The sequence below is a fragment of the Molossus molossus genome, unplaced genomic scaffold (assembly GCF_014108415.1).
Source record: "Molossus molossus isolate mMolMol1 unplaced genomic scaffold, mMolMol1.p scaffold_m16_p_16, whole genome shotgun sequence".
In the NCBI taxonomy this organism is placed as follows: Eukaryota; Metazoa; Chordata; class Mammalia; order Chiroptera; family Molossidae; genus Molossus; species Molossus molossus.
This window is the reverse complement of record NW_023425351.1, coordinates 20,726,635-20,751,260: the sequence shown is the minus strand read 5'-3', so window position 1 is coordinate 20,751,260 and position 24,626 is coordinate 20,726,635. Positions and strand designations below refer to the sequence as shown.

At 35.7% G+C, this 24,626-nt stretch overlaps 1 protein-coding gene across 11 annotated transcripts in view; it reads right to left on the bottom strand.

Moving 5' to 3' along the window:
* Positions 1–3,322: 3,322 nt before the first annotated feature.
* Positions 3,323–24,626, bottom strand: part of YTHDF3 (YTH N6-methyladenosine RNA binding protein 3) — a 41,363-nt gene continuing 20,059 nt past the window's right edge. For 6 of the 11 annotated variants that reach the window (XM_036263637.1, XM_036263641.1, XM_036263644.1 and 3 more), the window contains 2 exons: positions 12,511–12,544; positions 3,325–6,421 (listed from right to left, as the gene is read on the bottom strand). In XM_036263637.1, coding sequence (XP_036119530.1) covers positions 6,411–6,421; positions 12,511–12,544 — 45 coding nt within the window. In that variant the 3' untranslated portion in view covers positions 3,325–6,410. The other 5 variants (XM_036263642.1, XM_036263645.1, XM_036263638.1 and 2 more) reach the window with 3 other exon arrangements.

Below are 24,626 nucleotides of genomic sequence, written 5' to 3'. Positions count from 1 at the left end.
CCCAGAGGCTCCTTACATTATTCTTATTTTTTTGGATTCTTTTTTCTTTTTGTTGTTCTGATTGGGTGTTTTTTGCTTCCTTATTTTTCAAATCAATGGTTTGCTTCTTGGCTGTACCTACTCTACTATTTATTCTCTGCAAATTATTCTTTATTTCAGTTAGTACAGCCTTTATTTCTGACTGGTTTTTTCTTACGTTGCTGATGTTCTCACTAAATTCCTTGGAGTTCTCCTTTAGTTCCTTTCAGTTCTCACCAAGTTTCTTGAGCATCCTTATAACCAGTGTTTTGAACTCTGCATCAGATTGACTGCTTATCTCCATTTTGTTTAGTTCTTTTCCTGGAGTTTTGTTCTTTTGTTTCATTTGGGACACAGTTGTCTCTTCATTTTGGCTGCTTCCCTGTGTTTGTTTCTGTATACTAGGTAGAGTTGCTACGTCTCATAGGCTTCCTAGAGTGGCCTAGTTTTGTAGGTGTCCTGTAGGATCCAGTGGCACAGCCTCCCTGATCACCCCAGCTGCGCCTTTGAGGTGCACCCCTAGAGTGGAGTGTACATCCTTCTGAGTCTTGATTGCTGTTGGCATGTCAATGGGAAGGAGAAGGGATTTACTCAGGCTGATGAGCTGCAAGGACTGGCTGTGGCCACTGACCACTGGCCTCTGACTACCTTGGAGGATCACCTGTGCAGGGGCCCACCACACAGAGCAAGACTTACTTCAGCAGGGCTCTGGTACCCACTGAGTCCACTCATTGAGTGTGTCACTTGTGGAGGTGGTTGGCTAGTGGTGCTTTGACGTGGTCTGAAGCTGTCCACTGGGTGTGCTGGCTCTGGGGCAAGGTCAGCCACTGCCTGTGTTCTACCCAGGGCCACCCAGCATAAGCTACAAATTGATCTGCAGATGGCTGCTTCTTGCACTCTGCTTGGAGGTGCCCAGGAAAAGCCAAAGTTGTGAACCAAGGCTGGTTGCTTCTAGTGCCAGGCCTGGGGCCACTTAACGAGAGGTATGGGGCTCGCTGAGACCAGATGCTGCTTGTTTGAGAGATTTTAGAAAAATCTGAAGCAGGATCCAAGACAGGCCAATCCTATGGTAAAGCCACTGGAAACAGCTTGGGTGGGCCCAAAAGTTGGATGCTGAAGGGCCTCAGGGAATCACCAGGGCAGGACAAACAGTGTAAGCCAGGTTACTGGGGTCCCAGATATGTGGCTGTCACCCCAGGGAAGGGCTCACCAAAGAATCAACAGCCTCTGACAGCACGTCTGTCCTGGAGAGAGCTGCCTCTCCAGCTCTCGCCCCAGTGCCAAACTCAGTTCTTCCCTGTACGTCTCTGATGCCTTTCAAGCTGCCTCCCCCACGTTGGAGCCTGGAGGGAGCAGGTCCAAGTAAGTGCTAGTGGGGGCCCTTTAAGAGGAACTGCCTGGCCCTGGCCGGTTTGGCTCAGCGGTTAGAGCGTCGGCCTGCGGTCCGGAGAGACCCGGGTTCGGTTCCCGCTAAGGGCATGTACCTCCATTGCGGTTTGTCCCCGGCCCTGGTTGGTCGTGAGGGTGGCAGCCACTCGATGTGTCCCTTCACATCGATGTTTCTCTCTCTCTCTGTTCCTCTCTCCCTCCCACTCTACCTGAACAAAAAATGGAAAAATGTCCTCGAGTGAGGATTAAAAAAAAAAAGAGGAACTGCCTGGGGCTCCAGCAGCTTCAGACTGTTCCTGCTGGTTTTTACAGCTAGACGTTAGGGGGGACTTCAATTTCCAGCCCTGGAACTCTGTGCTGGGCACCTAGTGTGGGATCGGGACCCCTCACTCCTCAGAGAGGACCTTCACAGCTGGCATAGCCCCCCCTGGTTTTTATCCTCCACCCGTGGGTGTGGGACCAGCCCATCCGTGCCTCTGCCCCTCCTACCAGTCTTAATGTGACTTCTTTATTTTCATAGTTGCGGGACTCCATTCATCTCGATTTCAGGTGGTTCTGAAAGAGTTCCTGTAGTTTAGTTGTAATTTTGATGTGGTTGTGGGAGATGAGGACCGGTTTATCTATGTGCCATATTGACTGGAAGTGTCCCTTTGTTTTTTTTTCAAATATAAATTTTTAAATTCTCACCTGAGGATGTTTTTATTGAGTTTGAGAGAGCACAAGATATACCAATGTTTCCTTCGTATGACCCCGACCAGGGATTAGACCCCCGACCTTTTGATGCATAGGATGATGCTCCACCAGCGGGCTAGGACTCTAATTGTTATAAAATGGCATTTGAGTATCTAAACCTCTAAGTGTATCCTATGTATTCCTTGGAAGTGGGGTAGTAGCAGGAAGGGATGGGGAACCCACACCAGTTATAAACTCTGAACCTGTCTTCCTTGCATACTAAGTTTTACAAAAACAATTTCCATTTCCATTTAGTCCTAATGTTGTACAGGTAATAAATTACAGAGTAGACAAATTATGAATTTAGTGTACTATTTATAAACAAACTGTACTTAAAGGGCCACTATTGGGTGATATATAGGCAGAGTTCTGCTTCTGTCCATTGAACCAAGAGGACTGAGGAAAGCATACATACATTAAGATTATGCAATGGCAAGTACTGTGGTTTGAAAGCAAACAACCTTGATTTCGACAGCTAAGTACTAAATCTAGTATCCCTAATCAAAATAAAGCCAAGTCAGTAAGAAGTAGGGTGCCAACTACAAAAGGTCTGATGAGATGCAAACCTTTCCATTAGCTGACCAATAAAACAGAGGCTTCTGATGATACAGCCTGGAGCCCGTGGTGTAGTTCCAGAGTACTTGGCCTTGGACACAAGCCAACAGTATTGTATGCATCTGGCAGGTTTGACATCACAGACCAGTTAAACTCTGTCCCCCCCCCCCCCCATTGGAACAAGTACCTCAGAGAACCCAGAAATGATCAGCATCCAGTCACCATGATCCTATCTACATAAGCTCTATCTATCCCAAAGGATAATGTACAGATCGTTAGGAAAGCACCCCTTGGTACCAAGAATGGGGGATCAGGGTTATCAGACAGCTGTGACATTACTTCTTCCTATTACATGAAAACAAACAGGCCTCTTTCTCTTTTGCTCTAAGTTTAGTATTAAGAGGATGTAATTAAAAAAAAAAATCACTTAAATGGGTAATGATTAGAATAAACTGTAATCTTTTCTTTCTTTAATTCCCTCACTTAATTTAAGTGGCCAACTAAAATGAGTGCTAAATCTGTGCTTGAAAGATATGTCAATCAGGAAACCCCAAAGAGTGCCGACAACAATGTTGTGTTTTCCAGCAGACAGTACATATTTACAAGGATAAAATAAAAAGAACACAGATATGAGTGAACAATTTTTATTGAAACCCTCAAAGATTAAAGAGGACCAATGGTGAGTGTGGGTACCATAACAGAAAATCTCACCTACCTGTACCATCATTCACAGGAATGAACAAACCCAAACACGACAAAATTCAAATTCTCATGTAACTGCTAAAAGTGAAAGTAAATGAACTAATAATCATTTTATCATAACCTTTCTGTAATCATATGAAAAAGGGAATTTACATGGCATAACAAAAGATATGCAAAACTCAATGAAAACACAATTCTCTTAAATTTCTCAAAACTTATTTTTATAGGATGCAGAAAGCACTTGAAATGATTAAATGACTTAAGCTGATTCTTTTTTATTGCAAACTGTTTTAACATCAGCTTAACCTCCATGCGTGGTATTCAAAAAGAACACAGCTTTTGAACTAGAAAGATCACAAGTTAAAATGAGGAAGTACTGAAATTAGGAAAAGGATGGGGTTTCTTCTGAAAGGAATCTTCAAGTACCAGTAAGTATAGAGACAGAATACTAATTTTGGTTACATTTTCCCCCTTACTGTTAAATATACCAACTATTATACTTTTCAAAATAAAATACCCACATAAAATAACTTTAATAAGAAACATTCAAACCAGATCTTGGAAAAACACTAAGCAAGAAATGTACTGGGCCAATCATGTCTTAATTTATGATTATTCAAACATTTGATTACATGTTTCCTGTTGTAGAGCCCAGGTTCTCTCCCTTTTGGTTGCTACAGTTAAGAAACATTCAGTGAGTTGTGCTATCGAGACAACCTGTGATCATTTCATTTAGAGGGAAAACATTTTGCAATATATTGACAGACCCAGAGGAAGAGAAAGTAGGTGCTCTGAAAAAATTGTAAATGGGAAAAAAAAAAAAAAAACAATTGAAAGGATGAAGTTTTTATTTCCAAAGGAATGCTGCACCCATTTCACTTAATGTTAGAAATCCAGGTTAAAGGCACAGGGATGTACTCCTCATGATGAACAGACTACTCAATTACATTTGATGTTTCTGAGCCTGCTGTTGCAATCAGCCTGCTTGCTGAGTGTTTTTGTGACACTTCTTACATAGAAACCAAATGGAAATCAAACAAGTTTCAATCCATTTATAATGTAACTAGTTTTATAAAAATATTCAGAGTTGCTAATAAAGCACCAAGAAAAAGTGAACCTCAGAGCGAGGACTCAGATCCTTCCTATGAGGTCACCCCTTTACAGTTTTCTGTAATAGGACCTCCAGAGTAACAACAGTCATCTTTGACATGTCCTACCTATACAATCTTAGGGACGTAGGACATTGCTGTGATTACTATACCCAAATGCCACTATTCATTACAAATAGTTAAGAGACATGTTACAAGATAAGATTTCATGGCTTACTCTTAAAAAGATAAAATAGGTGCAACTTTCCTTTAAGAAAGTCTTTATTTTATAATATACCATTAATATTTTAATGTTCCCTTCAGTAAACACTGATATAACTACAATGGGACTACCAAAGACCTGTGAAGTAGCTACAATTATCTACAAATACTGTATTTTATTTCACTTGAATACAGCATTTGTACATTTTAAGAAAACATTGTACAAAAAATTATACAAATGAAAGCCTCAAAAAAAGGTCACTAAATTTTTGAATTGAAGTGATCAAATATGTAAATGTAAAAGGTTTCTAAACATGATGTAAACATAAATGGAGTAATGCAAAACACCAAGGTATTCAAATCTACTGTATTGCTATTTTCACTCTTCTCATGTCTTTCAACATAGCTTTCTCCTTTTTGAACGGTAATATAAGGGGCAGTACATTATCTTCATAACCGTATGCCATCAGATCGGTTAATACAGATGCTTGACACATTTAATTATACAAAATCAATTGGTTTCAAGATACAAAATTAATGTTGATATGTAACTAATGAAAAAAATAAGATGTTAGAAAGATAACTATAAGAATACCCAGATATATGCTGTATTCCCATTTATATAGATCTGATCAATAAAACATCAACACATTCACTTAGATACTGATTTAATCCATGGATCAAGGCCATATTTTCAGAGTATTTTAAGGATGCCAGGACACTGCAAAAGCTGAAGAAAAGAGTTGAGGAACAGTATATGCTTGCTAAACAAGAACTATGTTTATTTAGCTAGTGAATACCTAGAGTAATAAATTTTTACTTCATGATAGCAATCAGGCTCGCAAACACCCAGAAATAGGAATTAAGGGTTTTAAATGTAGTTATAAAGGTCATAAAAAGTCTGATTAGACTGAGGTACATTTACTCAAAATTTTGAGATTCATTAAGTGGTAGCAAACAAAATAATTCCTCAGACAAATGCACATTTTTCAGTATACATATTATTGGGAAGAGGAAGGGAGAAGAATGTGCATTAACTGGTGAAATCCACCAAGCTGCATATCAATATTCTGTTACACCAAACAGTTTAAAGACAAGGGAAATGTTCTAATATAATCTCAGATTATGTTTCATTTGGCTAAAATAGAGCTTAAGGTTGCTTTGCCATATTAAAAGTTTACTACAATAATTCTTCACATAAACATTTAGACTTGAACTCCAGGACTAAATATGGCATGATTATTTTGCTTTTAATCTGTCAAATAGCTAAAAATCGACAATTTAAAAACTACAACAAAGAAAAGTTGAAGCAGTGTGACTCTTACATCATTGAACCACTTCTAATGGTTAACTGTTAGTATTTAACAAATTCAAAGAGTTAATGAATCCTTGCATTCATTCAGTCTTCTGTGCCTTAGCTAGGATGCATAATTACAAAAGACAGCAGATACTGGTAAAAGCTTCAGGACAGAAAGTGCTTGACGAAGTTACAGTTCTCAAGTGTGTTTGGTGAGAGTATAAGGGCAGATGCGCTGATGAAAACCATTACAAGAGTCAATTCTGTGTTAAAGAGTTCAAAGATGTCACCTTAAGCAGAAAAAAAAGCTTTAATAACGTCTTCTTTGACTTATTAGGCATTTCCAGAGTCTACATCATTAGTGTTGTAATTCTAAGAGGACATCTTCATATGGTTATTGTTTGTTTCTATTTCTCTCCTGAAAGAAAAACACACACAAAAAAATTAACAAAATGTAATCATTTATATAAGATTTAAATTATGTGCTCATATAATGTAAACTATCTCCATAAAAAGTTTTTCAAATAATTAGTTAAATCTAATTTACTATTACCTATACACACCATAGTGGGATGATTACCAGAAAATATTTCAAAACAAAACACCTCTGAACATTTATTTCAGGAGAGTAATGTCCTCTACACAGCCCTATTTTCCCACAGCATTTTGGTTAAGGTGAGAATACTACAACGTCTTTCTAGCCCTTTCAAAGAGTTTTTGATGGTGAGGCATTTAAAGAAACTAAAACGAGACTCTGTAGCAATTTCAAAACTATTGGCTCAGACAGAATTAGGAGAAAAGTTAAGTCCCATTAAATTGAGTTAAATTTTCAGTGTTAATAATAAAAATAAATATTTTGAATCACCAACTTCTTCCATATCATATTCTCACATTCAGCATAACTTTCTATATCAAGAAACATTAATATTTATTATTAATTTCTTCTAAGAAAGCAGAAACCCCTTGAACAAAATTTTAAGTGAAGTTTTCATGTTTATTAAACAAATATATTTACCTGTAAAATGTGTCTTTCAATTGAATGCACCCTAGTCTATTTGTACCATCTTGTTTTAATGTGTAACTCAATGGTTCTCAAACTTCAGCAAGCATCAGAATTACCTGGATGGCTTGTGGAAACACTATTGGTCCCCCAATCTCAGAAGCTGAACCTGTGAGCTTGCCGTTCTAAGTTCACAGGTGACCCTAATACTGCTGGTCCAAGAACCACACTCTAAAACAAACTTGTGTTTAAAAACATTATAACTCTTTGTTTTCATTACTCCCATTTTATTTTTCATATTCCATAATAAATAAGAATATACTTTGCAAATGGTCAAATTAGCTTCCCATATTTTGTGACACCACCAGAAAATTAGAGAACTTGAAGTTGTTACTAAGTTCCTTTCTTTTTTCATTTTAATATAATCCTAGAACTTCAATAACAGTATTTAATATAGAAAGCTAATAATTAAATGTCCTACATAACTACAAATAAAATCATTTCATAGACACATGTATCAGCGAGATATTCTGAAATTAAAGAATAAAACAAAAATAAAAAAGACACAGAGCTAGCAATTAATCATGTTTCAAAAAGATAAGCAAAAACAAAACTCAAACAACAAAAAGAAAAAGAATGCCACACGATATTTGGTACTATGAAACTTAGTACCACGAAACCTTAGTAACTTTACAAAGGCCCTAAAGCTTTTAAAAAATCCAGCCTAAACATAAGATTTAGTTCTCACAAGACTAAACAGATTTGTATGAGAAATACTGAAGCCTGCTTTTAATAGCTAGATATAAAACATAGTATTATAGATAAAGCAAGAAGATGTAATAGCGCACTGCTCATTCTTCCTCATAAAATGATTGATCAAAGTTAGAGAAATTCATCAACTCCATGAAAAGCCCCAAAACTACAGAAACAAGGGCAACACTACTTAAGGGTAAGTTAGACAAAGGAGAGAGGTTTAATTCCAGGGAGAAGATCAGTTATATCAATGAAGATCATGGATTATTCAAATAAAAGTTAAGAGATGCTGTTTCAGTTTGAACTATAATCAACTACACACTCTAACCGAATCAATAAAACATATAGATTTTAAAATATAAAAAGGAGAAACATCTGTAACAAAAATTAATTAAAATTGAAAAAAAAGAAATAAAATATATAAGACATCTATGTATGTAATACATAACTTCTAAGTCACTGAACAGGAAAAAAACTTCAAATAAAACAAAAGTGGAGAGTTTGAAAGATCTAGATGAATAAGAAAGCACAAAATTAGATGGCAGAAATGTACACTTATATCAAGCAATAAAAAAATGTGGACTCAATGAAAATACAATAGCTCAGATTTTTAAAAATTTAAATCCAGTTATGCATGATTTGTAAGAAATAAATTTAAAACATAAGAACACAGAAAATTTAAAAGTAATAAAAGTAAACCAGATGAAGACTGATACCACTATATTACTACAAGACAAATGGATTTCAAGGCCAAAACCATTGTTGGAGATAAAATGATCACTACATACTGAGTAAGAAACATTTCTTAAAAGCTATAATATTAAATTAAAATTAGAACTTTACATATATTAAAAGTTGTCAGAGTTACAAAGAAAACTTGACAGGTCCTAATTATAACAAGAGAATTTAACACATTTCTCTTAATAATTGGTAGAGCAGACAAGTTAGTAAAAATATAGATTAAATATAAGAATACAGAAAACAGCTAAATAATGACAGAGCACACATTGAACCACCACAAAAAGTGACAATGTGCCAAAGTCAGTATCATGCAGATCACATTTTCTGACATAAAATTTTAGAAGCAAATAGATAATCCCAACCAAAAAAAACCTTACCCACATCTGGAAATTCTAAAACACACTGTTGATAACTGACTTTAAAAAAAAACAGAATAGAAATCTGAAATATTTCTATGTTAGTACAATAATAAAAATGCTACACCTAAACCCACAACATATATCTATACATGTAGAGTTAAAAAAAAAAGGAAAAAAAAAAAGCTGAAAGGTAATGAGCTCATCATCATCCAACTCAATGTTAGAAAATGTCTAACAGTAAACCTCCCAAAGTAGAAGAAATATAGTAAGATCGCAGCAGAAAAAACATGAAACTGGAAACAAAAATACAGGAGAACCATAGAACTAAAATTTAAAGCTGGTATGTGTGGGGGTGGGGAGAGGAACCCAACAATAGGAAAAAAAAAAATCTCTGGAAGAATTATTTTTAAAACAATTAAGCATAAATAATATCATGAAAACAGATACAGCTAAAAAATAAAAATAGTATTAATGTGAATATGCCAATATGCAAAACAGCTTAAGACAAAATGAACAATTTCCTAAAAATACAATTTACCAAAACAAACTCAAGAACAGAAAACCTGAAGATATTTACAATAAATAAGTTCAATCAACAATTAAAAATCCACCCCAAACAAAAAAGCTGCCAGGCTCATATGGTTTTACAGGGGCATCTGATTAATTGTCCAAGACTTGATAACTAATTCTAAACTTACACCAAACTTTCCAGAAACCAGAAAGAGACTATTTCCTGATGTATTTTGAGGTTAGCAATACTTTGATACTAATGCTGTCAAGAAAAGCATGAGAAAACAGTCCTGTCTCACTTGCCACCAAGGAGCTCTAAGGGGCTGTTGTGCTGATTACAGAATGTAGGAGAGCAAAGGTGGGAGCAGGGGGCCAGTAAGGTGACCAGCACAATAATCCTAGCTCTTAGACGGGGTGAAAGATGCAGTTTGTAAAAAGTGCTTGGATTTGGGATATATTTTTAAAGCAGAGCCAATAAAACTTACTGACAGATGGATTAAATATGGGGCAAGAAAGAGAAATATCAAGAATGAGTCCAGTAGTCCTGGCCTGAAAAAGTAGAACAGTGGGGTCCTGTATATGATGGAGGCTGTTTGGCACAGCAGGCAAAGAAATGAGTTCTATTAAATTTAAGATGCTTATTAGACAACTAAAGTGAAAATATCAAGTAGGCAATTGGACATGAGTCTGGAGGTAAGAGGAAAGGTCCAGGATGGGCCCACAAATTTGATAGTCCTCAGTATGGTAAACGTCCATCAATAAAACCCAAGTCCTCCTGAAGTCTATACTTGATACTGCTGCCTTTTTTTTTTTAAATCCTCACCTGAGGATATTTTTCCATTTATCTTTAGATAGAGTGGGAGGGAGGAAGAGAGAGATAGAGAAACATCGATGTGAAAGAGACACATTGATTGGCTGCCTCCCACACGACCCCGACCAGGGCCGGGGACCAAACCGCAACCAAGGTATGTGCCCTTGACCGAAATTGAACCCAACACTCTTTGGTCCGCAGGCTGATGCTCCAACCGCTGAGCCAAACCGGCCAGGGCCATACCGTTGCTTTAAGACAGGTACATATTACACAGCCAACTTCATCATTACACCTACCAACGTGTTGTTGGGAGGTAACACAGGGAAACCAGGAACATGAATTACACAAAAGGAGGCATGGGCCCGTATACCTGGAGGACTAAGCTCTAGTCATAGTTCAGATGATAGTACTTCAAACATATACAATTCTTTCAGATAAAAATTTTTCCAAAGTGATTCAAAGAACTCACTTTTTACTTTTAATAATGTTTGACAACTCAAAAAGGAATCATTTTTCACTAATAGAGCTAGGCTTCAACCAGGCAGATTGAAATCTGAATGCTTTTGAGTCTGTGCCATAGGGCTTTTCCCCCACTCCAAGTTGAGCAAAGGCCCTGGAGATCACACATGATCTGAAGGCTAAGACCCAGAAATTAGTCTATGGAGGTGAACTCTGGAAGAAAGTTTACTTGCCAATCCATGTTTTTTGACAGAGCTTATTAACTGATGAGTAAACAAGGGAAGAGCCAGAAAACAATATTTTTCTCAGTGCCCTCAGAGGGGCCAACAGCTTAATATTACAGGCAAATAACTCATGTCCTTTAATTAGTGGTAGGTTATCACCATTAGTAAGATTTCAGTTTTCATTAACCAGACCTGAGCAAAAATGAGTCACCAGGAAAAAAGTAACTGTGTTTCTAAGTAGCCAGACCATTCAGAAAGAAAATGAGACTAAGCACTCAGAACACAACTACAATAAAATAGAACCGCTGAAGGAGGAAGTAAACACCCAGGAGGGAAAAAATAAGAATAGAAAAAAAGTTGGCAAGCAGGCACTTGAGATCCAAATGCCAATAAAACAAAGACCCTGGCTTAAAAATCTGATTTTTAAATTAAAAATGTCTGTAGATGAATTAAAGAGGGGAATGGTCACTGCCTCATTTGGAACAAGTACAAGAATGATCTCAGATTACAGAGCAGAAAAAAAAAGTGGAAATCACAAAGAAAAAAGTAAGAGAACTAAAGACTAGATCCAAGACAAAATGAATGTTCTAGAAGTAGGAAAAAGAACAAATGGACAAGCTAAATAAAAACAAAAAAAATTTCACAAATCCCTTGATACTCCTCCCTGTATGAGGTGGGGCTTAATTTTCCCACTCTAGAGTGTGGGCTGGACATACTAACTTACTTTAAAAAACAGAGTATGCAAAGGGGAGAAAAAGCCATTTACTTTGGAGAATCCTAGCAGAGACAACCTGAACCAAGTAATCAAAGTTATTTTCACCAGCAGTAAGTTATATATGATCAGATGAAGACACATCACTTATGTGGTATTCTTCCCCAAATCCCATAACTTAAGTCTAACAAGGAATGACAAAGAAACTGTCATGGCATGAAGGAGACCAAGGAGACATGATAAGTGCAAAGTGTAAAAATGGTCCAAATCTTGAACATTTACCTAATTTTTAAATTATATAAATGTCTAATCACTATGTCCTACACCTGAAACTAATATATTATTGTATGTCATTGTAATTAAAAAATTAAAAAATACAGAAACTCATTACATTATCTTTGCAACAAAATAATTTAATAAAGCTTTTAAAAATTTTAATAAAATTTAGAAAAACATAACTCCCAAATTAACATAGTGCTACAGAAATATAAACTATGTATGTTCAACAAGGTATTGGTATTTTATTTTTCTTTATTGATTTTAGAGAGAGGGAGAAGGGGAGAGAGATAGAAACATAGATGAAAGAGAACATTGACTAACTGCCTCCTGCAAGCCCCGCAGTGGGGATCAGGCTCACAACCTGGGCATGTGCCCTTATCGGGAATTGAACCGGTGGCCTCTTGGTGCATGGTCGATGATAACCACCGAGCAACACCAGCCAGGTGGGTATTTGATGGCTGTCCTGCTTCTCTTTTTATTGTTCATGATAAAAGTGTTAAATTCTGCTCAAGTTAAAACCAGAGAAGTATCAGACTGTATTTTTAAAGTTTAAAAGAAAAAAAGCGTGCGTGTTTCAAGAAAAGAAAAAGTTTATAGATGAACAGACTAAAGTTTAAATATATAATAGATTCAATTCTTCAGGAAAATTAATGACTTACCATAAATGAAATCTGCATAGGTTGGCTGACAGGACTGGAAAAATTCATGCAACAGAGCAGAACAAGGGCAGTTAACAGATGGATAAAACCCCCAGCTGTTCAAAAGCCTGTACATTTGTCCAAAGCCATTAAAGTGCTATAATACTGAGATAAACTTGACATGCACTGTCCCAACAACATGATGGATTCTCTAGCATTAAGAGAGCAAAAGATAAAAAGAAATGTAAAGAAAACAGACCAATTCTGCACTGTAAAATTGAAACCAAAAAAATCATCAAGGGAAAGGACAACAATTATACTTTGGAGGTTCTGTTTTTGAAAGTCAATTTTTCAGACTTTAAACTTATGCTTCCATTTAACTGAGATGGTCACATTCTTGATCCTCAGCGTAAGCACATTATAATAAAGAACTGCTTTAAAAGAGTCTAGTGCCCAAGTGTGCATTTATAAAATAAAGTAGTACTTCAGGTTTGAGAAAACAGATGCAGTCTAATATATAATATGAACCAAAGATGAAATAACCTCAAAGCATAACACAAAATGGGAGAGTTGGAAAAAGTTCAAATGGTAAAAAATGGTGGAGAACAGTCATAACATGTAAGTTTAAGTGGTCCAAATTAGAATAAGAATATGGTTCTAAGACTTAGGACTAATTCATGTTTTGGGCTGTTCTTTAGTTTCCACAAAATGGTCTCTCTCAACATACTAAATTTTTTTTAAATGTCTAGTCTTATTTTGGTTTTAGAGTTTTCACTTACTATCATGTTTAAGTAATTCTATCTTAAAAATAAAATCGCTAGAAAAAAACAAAAAAGCACAAAGGTTAAAAAGAAATACAGTGGTCTCTATTTGCAGAAGACGTGACTTAGCAATATTCAGCAAGAGATATGCTGCCCCTCAACACTGAAAACTACAAAACTGAGAACCTGTGTGTCTCTCTCCAAGCAGACTTGAGTTTAAAAAAGGGGGTGGGGGGCATTATTCTTTAGTGGTTTACTGGTAACCTTTCATATTTATCTGATGAATGAATAAAAAAAAACAGTTTAAATAAACTGCATCTATTTATCAATCTAATCTAATCTATTCTAAATATATGGTGATATAGCCCTCCCTGGTGTGGCCCAGGTCACCCTGTGTACCAGAGGGTCACCAGTTTGATTCCCAGTCAGGGCACATACCAGGATTTTGGCTTCAATTCCAGGTCAGGTGTGGTATGAGAAGCAACCCATAGACATTTCTCTCTCTCCCTTTATAAAAATAAAAAAGATTTTTAGCCCGGCCAGTGTAACTCAGTGAATTGAGCGTCATCCCATGGACTGAGAGGTCCCCATTTGAATCCTAGTCAGGGCACATGCCTAGATTGCAGGCTCAATCCCCAGGGGGTGGTGTGCAGGAGGCAGCCAACTGATGTTTCTCTCCACACTGATGTTTCCATTTCTCTTCCTTAATAAAAAAATATATATATCAATAAAAAAACTTTTTAAATAAATGGTGATCTAGGTTGACTAGAGATGTGTGCTAGAATTCTCAGGAGAAAAAAAAATGTAAACTGGGATCTGGTACCAGAGGCACTTAGAGCCAAAGCAAAGGAATCCATATGCAATTATATTTCAAAGTAAGATTCTAAACTCTACAATAAAATGAAAATGATAAAATGATTACATTCCAGACTGTTGTTCACAAGTAAAACTGTCCACTAGTAGCTTTTTATATCCTAATTCTTTATTGTGTATTCGATCTTTTTGCATTCCCTTGTTATTTCAAATGCAAAACAGAACTGATTGTCAAATGTGTAAGACACTACAGTCAAATGTGTAAGACACTACAGTTAAAATACCTTTCAAGTTTTCTGCCAAGAGACAGTAAAGTCAGTTTCACTCAGAAATTAGAGTGTAATGCATAATCACACATCACTTAATGACAGGGATATAGCATCACTTAACAACAGGGATATATTCTGAGAAATGTGCCATTAGCTGATTTTATCATTTGTCATTGTGAGAACATTATAGAGTGCACTTACACAAACCTAGATGGTATAGCCTACTACAGCTAGGCTTTGTGGTGTAGCCTACTGCTTCTAGGCTACAAACCTGTCCAGCATGTCACTGTTCTGAATATTGCAGGCAATTATTACACAATGGTATGTATTTGTATACCTAAACATAGGAAAGGTATGGTATAAAAGATAAGGTATGGTATGGTATAAAAGGTATGGTATAAAAGTAAATATATGGTATAAAAGATAAAAAATGGTCCACCTGTATAGGGCACTTACTATGAATGGAGCTTGTAGGACTGGAACCTGCCCTGGGTGAGTGAGTGAGTGAATGTGAAGGCCTAGAACATTACTGTATACCACTGTAGACACTATAAATACTGTCTCACAAGCCCTCCCCCTGCTTCCTTCTGGATCAGAAATCAAACACTGAAGCTGCCAATGCTACTCCATGAACAGGGATATGAACTGGATTGATCGGCAACATCGAGAAATCAACTAAGTCATACATCACCATAACGGTGACCATCAGGAGAGAGTAAAAGGTGGCCTGAAAGTTAGTAACAACAAGAAATCAAAATAGAGAGATAAAGGAACACAGGGGATTACCATGGCAACGTGGTTTTGGGTACTGCATGTTGGAGCAGTGGTCAGATTAAGGAACTTTGTGGTCTTTGTTTAAAAAAAAGGAGGGGGGTGTCTAACATAGAGAAGGTGTAGAACTGAGAACTCAATATTCTGACTTTGGAAATTTGTTTTTGGTTCCACTGACCCTTTCTGGCACAAAAGAATTTCTCTAGAACTGAATTGATAGAAAAAATAAAACTTATCTGTGCTTTGTATCATCACAACCTGAAAATATTTCCAAAATACAGGGACAGGCTGGCTCTACACTATCTACAGCAAAATCAGCTCTATTATAACTTATACCATCATTATATATGTGGTTCGCTGGTGACTGAAACATTGTTATATAGCACATAATTGTAGCTAGTAAACTTCTAAATAAAAAATTGAATGTCAAACTTCTAAAATTAACTATTAAGTAAATAGGAATGATAATTCAATAATTGAAATTACTTCCTGAAACTTAAAGTATTTAATATTCACTTACAGTTAAATATATATACGTATGTTCCTGAAGTAATCATGTATTTGCTGCTGAAGAAAAATAAATGAAATAATTGAAACATCATTCAGTTTAATGACTGTTCATAACATAATAGGCATGAAAAAATATCTACCAAAAATATACAATTAACCAAGAAACTATCAGTAGTTCACTTAGTAAAAACTCATAAAATTCTTTATCAGCATTGGAACATAACAGAGACACCACTAACTCTCCTATGGGGCAACAAAATTAATGAGAAAAAAATAAAAACAAATCAATATTATAAAATGTTAATCGAAGCACCTCCTTTCCCACATCTGGTTTATCAAGAATATTTACAAAGTTCAGAATAGAGTATTACTGAAATAAAAACAGAATCATCTTGATTATTCAAAATATCACTCAATGTTTTATCAAAAAATTACTTACTTAAATATGTAATATAAAAGTTCATGGTATCAAGGGTGATACATCCTAAACCAAAAACAATTTTCCAGAGAAGCATACTTCAAATTTTACAGTAAAGATGAAAAGAAGACCATGATTTTATATTCTAAATTTGTTTCTGTAAATCATGATCAAGTCACTAACAGAGAACTATAGCCATAGAAAAGTTTACCGAAAAAAAATCGAATAGACTTCAATCCATTCCTGATCCTAAGAACTATAATTTGATTAATAGAAAAGCATTAAATTACATGTTCTACTTGAGAAAAAAGAAGTACAGATGGTGTCCAACTTACAATGGTTTGAATCACATATTTTTGACTTTACAATGGTGCAAAAGCAGTATGCATACTAAATTACATTAAATGATATTTATTGTTATAAAATAGTCTTTTTGTTAGATGATTTTGCTGAATCCTAGGCTAATGGTAAGTGTTCTGAGTACGTTTAAGGCAGACTAGACTAAGCTATGATGTTCAGTAGGTCAAGTGCATTAAATGCATTTTCAACTAACATTAGGTTTACTGGGATGTGAAATCTGATTGTAACTCAGGAAGCACCTGTACATATAGAACTGTCAGAAAAATTCCTAGTAGTGTCACAGGTATAATTATTGTTGAAGTAATCTCTTGCGTATCAATACAAACTTGGTTATTTTGGTAGACCTAGTATCATCTCATCTCAGAATCAGTTATTACAAATGTAAAAAAATTTCTATCAGATACTCTTTGAAAATATTCAACAATATAAAATAGCATACATGATTAAAATACTTAGAAGATTCTAGAATTAAAACTATTTAATAGGAATTTTATTGTAATTATGCCTTGCTTGTTTCTATAAGGCAAGAGCTTCCTCTCTTTCTGAGGAAATAGGTAAATGCCATATTTAAAAATGCTTTAAATAATTTTTCTTTATTGATTTTTAGAGAGACAGGAAGGGAGTGGGAGAGAGAGAGACATCGATGAGAGAGAACATTGATTGGTCACCTCCTGCACTGGGGATCAGGCCCACAACCTAGGCATGTACCCTGACCAGGAATCAAACTGGTGACCTCTTGCTGCATGGGTTGATGCTCAACCACTGAGCCACACCAGCCAGGCTAAATGCCATATTTTAAAAGTTCATCTCAAAGGTACAGGCAACTAAAAACTGTAAATACTGCTATATGGAATTAAAAAAGCTAAAAAATCTCACCTCAGATTTTATTTTCTGAATAAGGATTCATGAGAATCAATATAGTAGAATCTAATTACATTCAATATAACAAAAAGTCAAATTTCAATGAAAGAATTATCAGTCAAAATTAGACTCTAATGCTTGGTAGATTACTTGAATTTATACTGGACAAACACACACAGGACATTATCAGTTTTTTGTTTTTCCTTCTTCTATTTTCCAATTAAACCAGCTTTATTAGTAGAAGCAATACATACAAACATCAAGCTGAACTAAAAAATAAAGCCCCCCCCCATTCTATTTTAAGTTCCTCTGATAGGTTGCAACTAAGTTTTAGTATACTATACAAAAATTCCTCAATTTAAAAATTCAGACACTATCAATTCCCGCTGTATATGGTAATTCATTTTAGTTGAATGTTATATTCTCCTCTTCCCCTTCTCTACATTAGAAATCACACTATTTTTAATTGTAATGACTGTTCTTATAACTTTAAATAACATGATTAAGGCATATTTGCTTGATATATCATCTCTATAAACAATAACCTGTTAACCTTCAGAAAGATGACCAAGTTAGTGCATTAATTTACCTTTCTTTAAACCTTTCCTTCCTGTTCCATCTCATAACATTTTGTCTAACTGTAATTAAATCTTTTATATATTATTGCTCACTTCTACAAATGGAAAAACCAATAGGTAACATTATTTAACTTAAATGACCAAGTACATAGCTCCTAAATAAAAAAGCAGAGTAATTAAACCAATAAAGAAAAATTCTATGACATTCAAACTTCCTCCCTCCAAAAAGATTTTTCAAAGCATTCACTTATTTAACAAATGTTTATTAAACACCTACTATGTACCAAGCATTGGATGCTAGGGCTTCAGAAGAGAACAAGGCAAGTCCTGCTCTCACAGAGCTAGCTTATGGTCCAATGAAAACAAACATCAGCTAGAATTGTTTTCTTTTTAGCTTCCTTCACATCCCCAAGGTCAGTGGTTCCCAAGTGAGGGCCCATTTCATTTGTCAGGCTTCAAAGACCCTAGTGCCATTTAACAAAAAGAATGGAGAAATGCTTATAGTTCTGATACACACTATATACGATGAAGACCAGTCTGATTAAAAATGCACAGCTGTCGAGAGAGATTGTTTTAGCATAACCAGCTACCAGGTCTTACCTTTCTTCAATTCCTTTTTCATTCTGCTGAAATAACTGTTCAAGTAACTTTCTCATGTAGGACATTTGGCTAACCTCTTACACACCTGCAATCTTTATTTTGCAATCCCCCCTCACTGACAGAATTCGCCACTCATCTTTAAAAACATAACGTACCCCGTGTTCCCCTCCACTCCCAAATAGATTTTACATGTGAGTATCTAGAGCTGTAGATAAGAATTGCCACGATAATTTGATTCTCCTTTCTTAGTAATTAGGTAATTTGTTTTTGCTTGGAAAGCTTTGAAAATACCTTTATCCTATCCTTTTTTTTTTTTTTTTTTAAATTTTAAATAATCCTATTGGTCATTCAGGAGCCCATCCTTCTGAAAATATGTATCTTTGAGTATGGAAATTTTTCTTTAATCATTCTTCCCACTGTATTTTCCTGTACTCTTTTAAGCACTCTTAGAGATGTTGAAACTCCTCCTTCCACCACATCTTTCACACTTTATATTTTTCATCTCTATTGCTCTACATTTAGAAATTTCTTTGATTCAAAATTTCAGATCATCAACTGGATCTAAAACACGAACTTTTTTTTTTTTTCCCTCACCCGAGGACATTTTTCCATTTTTTGTTCAGGTAGAGTGGGAGGGAGAGAGAGGAACAGAGAGAGAAACATCGATGTGAAAGGAACACATCGAGTGGCTGCCAGTCGCACAACCGACCAGGGGCAGGGACAAACTGCAACGCAGGCACGCGCCCCTAGCGGGAAGCGAACCCGGGTCTCTCAGGACCGCAGGCCGACGCTCCAACCGCTGAGCCAAACCGGCCAGGGCTAAAACACGAACATTTTTATTAATCTGCTTGCTCACTGCCTTTTTACATTGAGAATCACGTTTCTCATTCCCAAGAACATTTTCTGGCTTTCTTCTCTTTTTACATATGAATCCTCTCTAACAACAAATCAAATTTTGTTTTATATTTTAAATTATCTTCTGCTCTCTGAATTAAATACTTCTGTTAGTGGGTTTGTCTTGGTTGTTCTTTCATCAAGCTTGGTAAGTTTTTTTAAAATCAAACATCAAAATTCTATGTTCAAATCTAAGAATGAGTAACTATACAAATACTACAATAATTGGTATGGATTTCTCCTATGTTTTAAGTTTCACCAAATACCCCTCATTCTAAAATAGAAAGCTTGACTTTATAAGTTTCATGTAACAAGACAGGATGTGTCTGGTGGGCACCTCTACAGGGTGCTCTCCTGGCAAGGCAAAGTGGGGAATTCCTCCATTGCCAAAATAACCAGAATAGAATAAAACAAAACATAACAAAAAACCTAGTCAATAAAAAAAGAACCAGTAATGACAAGACAAAATTAATTTTTTAAAGTCCTTGTCTATCACAAGTAGAGTCAAGAATTTAAAGAAAGGTATCACCTCACACCTGTCAGAATGGCCGCCAACAACAAATCATCAAACAAGTGTTGGCGAGGGTGTGGAGAAAGGAGGACTCTAGTGCTGGTGGGAATGCAGACTGGTGCAGCCACTATGGAAAACAATATGGTGTTACCTCAAAAAATTAAAAGTTGAACTGCCATTTGACCCAGTGATTCCACTTCTAGGAATATACCCTAAGAAGCCTGAAACACCAATCAGAAAGAATATATGTACCCCTATATTTATAGCAGCACTATTTACAATAGCTAAGATCTGGAAACAGCCCAAGTGTCCATCAGTAGATGAATGGATAAAACAGCAGTGGTACATATACACAATGGAGTACTACGCAGCTGTAAGAAAGATCTCTTATCCTTTGAGACTACATGGAGGGACCTGGAAAGTATCATCCTAAGTGAAACAAGCCAAACAGAGAAAGACAAGTTTCATATGATCTCATTTATTTGTGGAATATAATGAACATAACAGTCTGAGGAATGGGGTAGTCCCAGAGACATGGGAGTGGGGTACAGACTGACAATCCCCAGAAGAGAGGGTGGTGGGGGAGAGATAAACCACAGAACTTATATGCATGTATGCATGAACAGTGGACATGGACAACAAACTGGGGAAAGGGAAGGGAGGGAGAGGGAGGGGGAAATCAGTGGGGGAAAAAGGAGAAACATCTGTGACAAAAATTAATAAAAAAAATTAAAAAAAAAAAAGAATTTAAAGAAAAACATGAACACAGTAAGAAGAGAAATGTGAGAAAGCTACAGCAAATATAGACCTAAATGTAAAATGTTAAAGCACAGAACTTCTTAAAAAGCATAGGAAAAAAATCTTTGTAAATTTGGAGAAAGCAAAGATTTGAAGTCAGATCAACATAACCCTTCTAAAATTTATTATTCAAAATTGTTTTGGCTATTATTCTAGGGCCTCTACCTGACCTTAACCTGGATCTTATACTAAAAAGGGGGGGGGGGGGCTTAAACTGACAGAATATTGCAGTTCTTATGGATCAACTGGATCTTATGGATCAACTGACAGAATATTGCAGTTATATAGGAGAATGTCCTTATTCTTAGGAAATATACACTATACTCTTTTGGGATAAAGAGCCATGATATAAGAAACTCTCAAATTGTTTAAAAAAAAAAATCAAAGAGGAAAGATTATTAACAGGTGAATCTGGATAAAAGGCATTTGAGTATTCTACATACTATTCTTGTACTTCCAAATAGATTACAAATAATTTCCAAATAAAAAGGTGAAGAAAAAAAAGAGATTCACTCATATTGTTGCATGTAGGTCTAGTTCAATCATTCCACCTCATTACAATAGCACCAACTGTGTTTTGGCCATTTTCCTGCTGATGGACATTTGGGTTGTTCCCTGTTTTTTAACCATTATCATGTGTTCTTCTAAGAACTTTCTTGTGTCTTCTGGGGTATGTGGGAAGTTTCTCTTAGATATCTATGCTGAAGGACAACTGCTGAACTATAAGGCATATGAAATGTTCAGCTTTATAAGATAACGCAAAACTGCTTCCCCGCATGGCTTTATCAATTTAAGGCTCTGGTCTACAATTTAATTTTTTATTTTTAAAAATTATTATAATTTTTTGTTAATCCTCACCCAAGGATATTTTTCCACTGATCTTCTAGAAAGAGTGGAAGGGAGGGAGATAAGAGACATCAATTTGAGAGACACATCAGGCACATCGATTGGATGTCTTCCATACAACCCCAACCAGGGCAGGGGCCAGGATTGAACCTGAGGACACATGAGACCCCGAGTGTTAAACAGTTAATATGCAGGGAACACTTTCCTGAAATAGTGGTTTCAAACTCAAAGGAAAGTCAAATTTCACCTTCCAGCTTATCCATTATACTAGCTTTGCCTTATTACTCTTTCTTATTTTATTTTTCTTTATTAATTTTTAGAGAGAGAGGAAGGGAGAGGCAGAGAGAGATAGAAACATCGATGAGAGACAACATCAATTGGCCACCTCCCGCATGTCCCGCACTAAGGATTGGAATCGAACTGGTGACCTCTTGGTGCATGGGTCGACGCTCAACCACTGAGCAACACCGGCCAGGCACCTTCACAGGCTGATGAACTGTTTAACTGGTAAAGTCAACTCACATCATGCCTTTCCCAACTCCACATTTGCAATGGGAAGAGAATATGCAACAGCAAGCATTAAAGTGCAAAACAAAGAAACACCAAGATCACCACCACCACCACCAACAAAAACCCAAAATGATTCAAAATATCTTTTCACAAAAAAGGATACTAACAAAAATATAACAAGTCCAGATAATGGCTGCCAGAGGTTAGACTTGGGGGAGGAATATAAATACAAAGAAATAATACAAGGTAGTTTTTGGAGGGATAATGGAATTATTCTGTATCCAGACTGTGGTGGTTACATAAATCTACAAATGTGTTAAAATTCAAAGAACTGTACAGGCCAAAAAAATAAATTTTAGTGATTCAAAATTTTTTTTAAAGGATTTGTATACAAATATTTACATTCATCAAACACTGGAAACAATCAGATGTCCTTCAAATAAAGAACAGATGGATAAACTGGTAAATCCATACAGTGAAAACAGCACTTAGTAATATTTACAAGGAACAAAGAATCAATATAAAAAAATAACAAATAAATTGCAAAGATATCATGGCTGAGTGAAAGAAGCCAGTCTTAAAATATTACACATTGTAATTTCATTTATCTGATGTTATGGCAAATGCTTTCTAGAGACAGAACAAATCAGTGAATTAGGGGAAAGGGAGAGGAGAACGCTTGACTACAAAAAGGAATTAACAATTTTATTGTAGGTAAATTTAATAAAAGAAACAAATTTAAAATGGTATGGAAGAGAAGGGAGTTTCTAAAAATGATCATTATAGAAAACAAAAAATAAGCTATCAACAGTCATTTCTGTGTCCACAAAAATCAAATGGACTATGGATCAAGAAATCAGGTAAGAAAACAATCAACAGATGTAAAATGGGACATAGATGTGATAATGTAAGCAAACATGTCATTGAAGAATTCAAAACCTCACAAATCACAAAGAAAATCATACCAATACCATGGAAATTCAAATTTGAGAAATTCTCCGAATGCGGGGGGGGGGGGGGGGGGGGGGGGGATGGATGGATAACAGACAAGAACCATTTGCATAACCAATGGACACAGACAACAATGCTGGGGGGGAGGGTGGGATCAGGAAGAGGGTGTCAATGGGGGAAAAAGGAGAAACATCTAATGAAAATAAATTAAAAAAAAAGAACCAATGGCGTTGAAGTATACAGATTTAACATATTTTGACAGTGTTATGAAAAATAAAATAAAATAAAAACCTTGCCTTTAGACAAAGAATTAAGGAAAATTATAATAGAGACCCATACTGCATTCTACATACAGGTGCACAATGCAAGAATAAGAAAAATCTTTTATGCACACAGACAAAAATAGCTATTTCCAAAGAAAGAAAATTTAGGCTGGCCTCAGACATCTCCATAATGTAAAACTATAAATACATTTATATGTAATAGAAATATAAAAATATAAAGCAAAGCCTAAAAAGACTGTGACCCAAAAATTCTATATCCAAGTAAACTGCTGTTCACATATGGCCAAAGAAAGACATTTATTATTATTATTATTTTTTGCATTTAGGTCTTAATATATTATCAAATTACTCTATCTAAAAATAATAAGATTCAAAACAAATATGTCAAAGGTGGGTTAGACATAAAAAGACTGGCTGTAAACAATAAAACCATTTAAATGTAAAATTTTAAAGTTTAAATCACTGTTGAATGTATGATTACCAAACAGTATATAATGGTCATAATTCCCAGTTATATAATAATAATAATAATAATAAACTACGATTAAATTCTCAGACAGGGTAGAGAAGAAATGTGGGGAGACAAAAAGGGTGACCACTCTTTAGCATAACTATTTCCCCGCCTTGCATCTTTCTCCCTGAGTAATCTCATCCCATTTCCCTAGAATTATCTGTTTAAGAACCAAGAAGGTCCTAATCCAGTAACTCCCACATCTTAATACCTAATCAAGGAGATTTCACTACCTATACTTCTCAAAGCACATTCAAAATCAGTATCTTCACCTGCATCCCACCTTTCAAACCGAGTCAAATAATTTCTCCTGATTCACTGTTATGGCAGTTACAAAAGGTTGAGCAGGGCCTTAACTAATCATTTGTACTATTCCAAAGCAAAGTTTCTAATAATTCATTTCAGGAATCACTAGCAGCAAAATCACCAGGGTGCTTGATTAAAAATGTACTCTACCAGATCCCTTATCAAATATATCAGACTCTCCTGGGTGGTCTCAAGAATCTGCATTTTCAACAACATCCCCATTGATTCTTATGTGCCCTAAAATATGAACTACTGCTTTAGGATCATTATTTCAACATTATTTACCAATAAGAATAGTTCATTGACATAGTTCCCTCTTCAGCAAATATCAAGAAGCCACAAGATGCTTATGTTCACACACAGACAGGAATCAACTTAAATTCCTGTTTTATCTTAATTTCTATGTACAAGCTTTCCATAGTAACCACCATAATTGATTGGAGAAGCTTCTAACTTTATCCCTAATTCATCTGAAAATTAAATGTACTGTTTATGGAAAAATCTACTACTTGCCTACTCCATCCATTCTGTCTTTCCCCTAAAAATAGCACCCTCCCCCACACCAATTTTCTTTTGCAGTTTGAA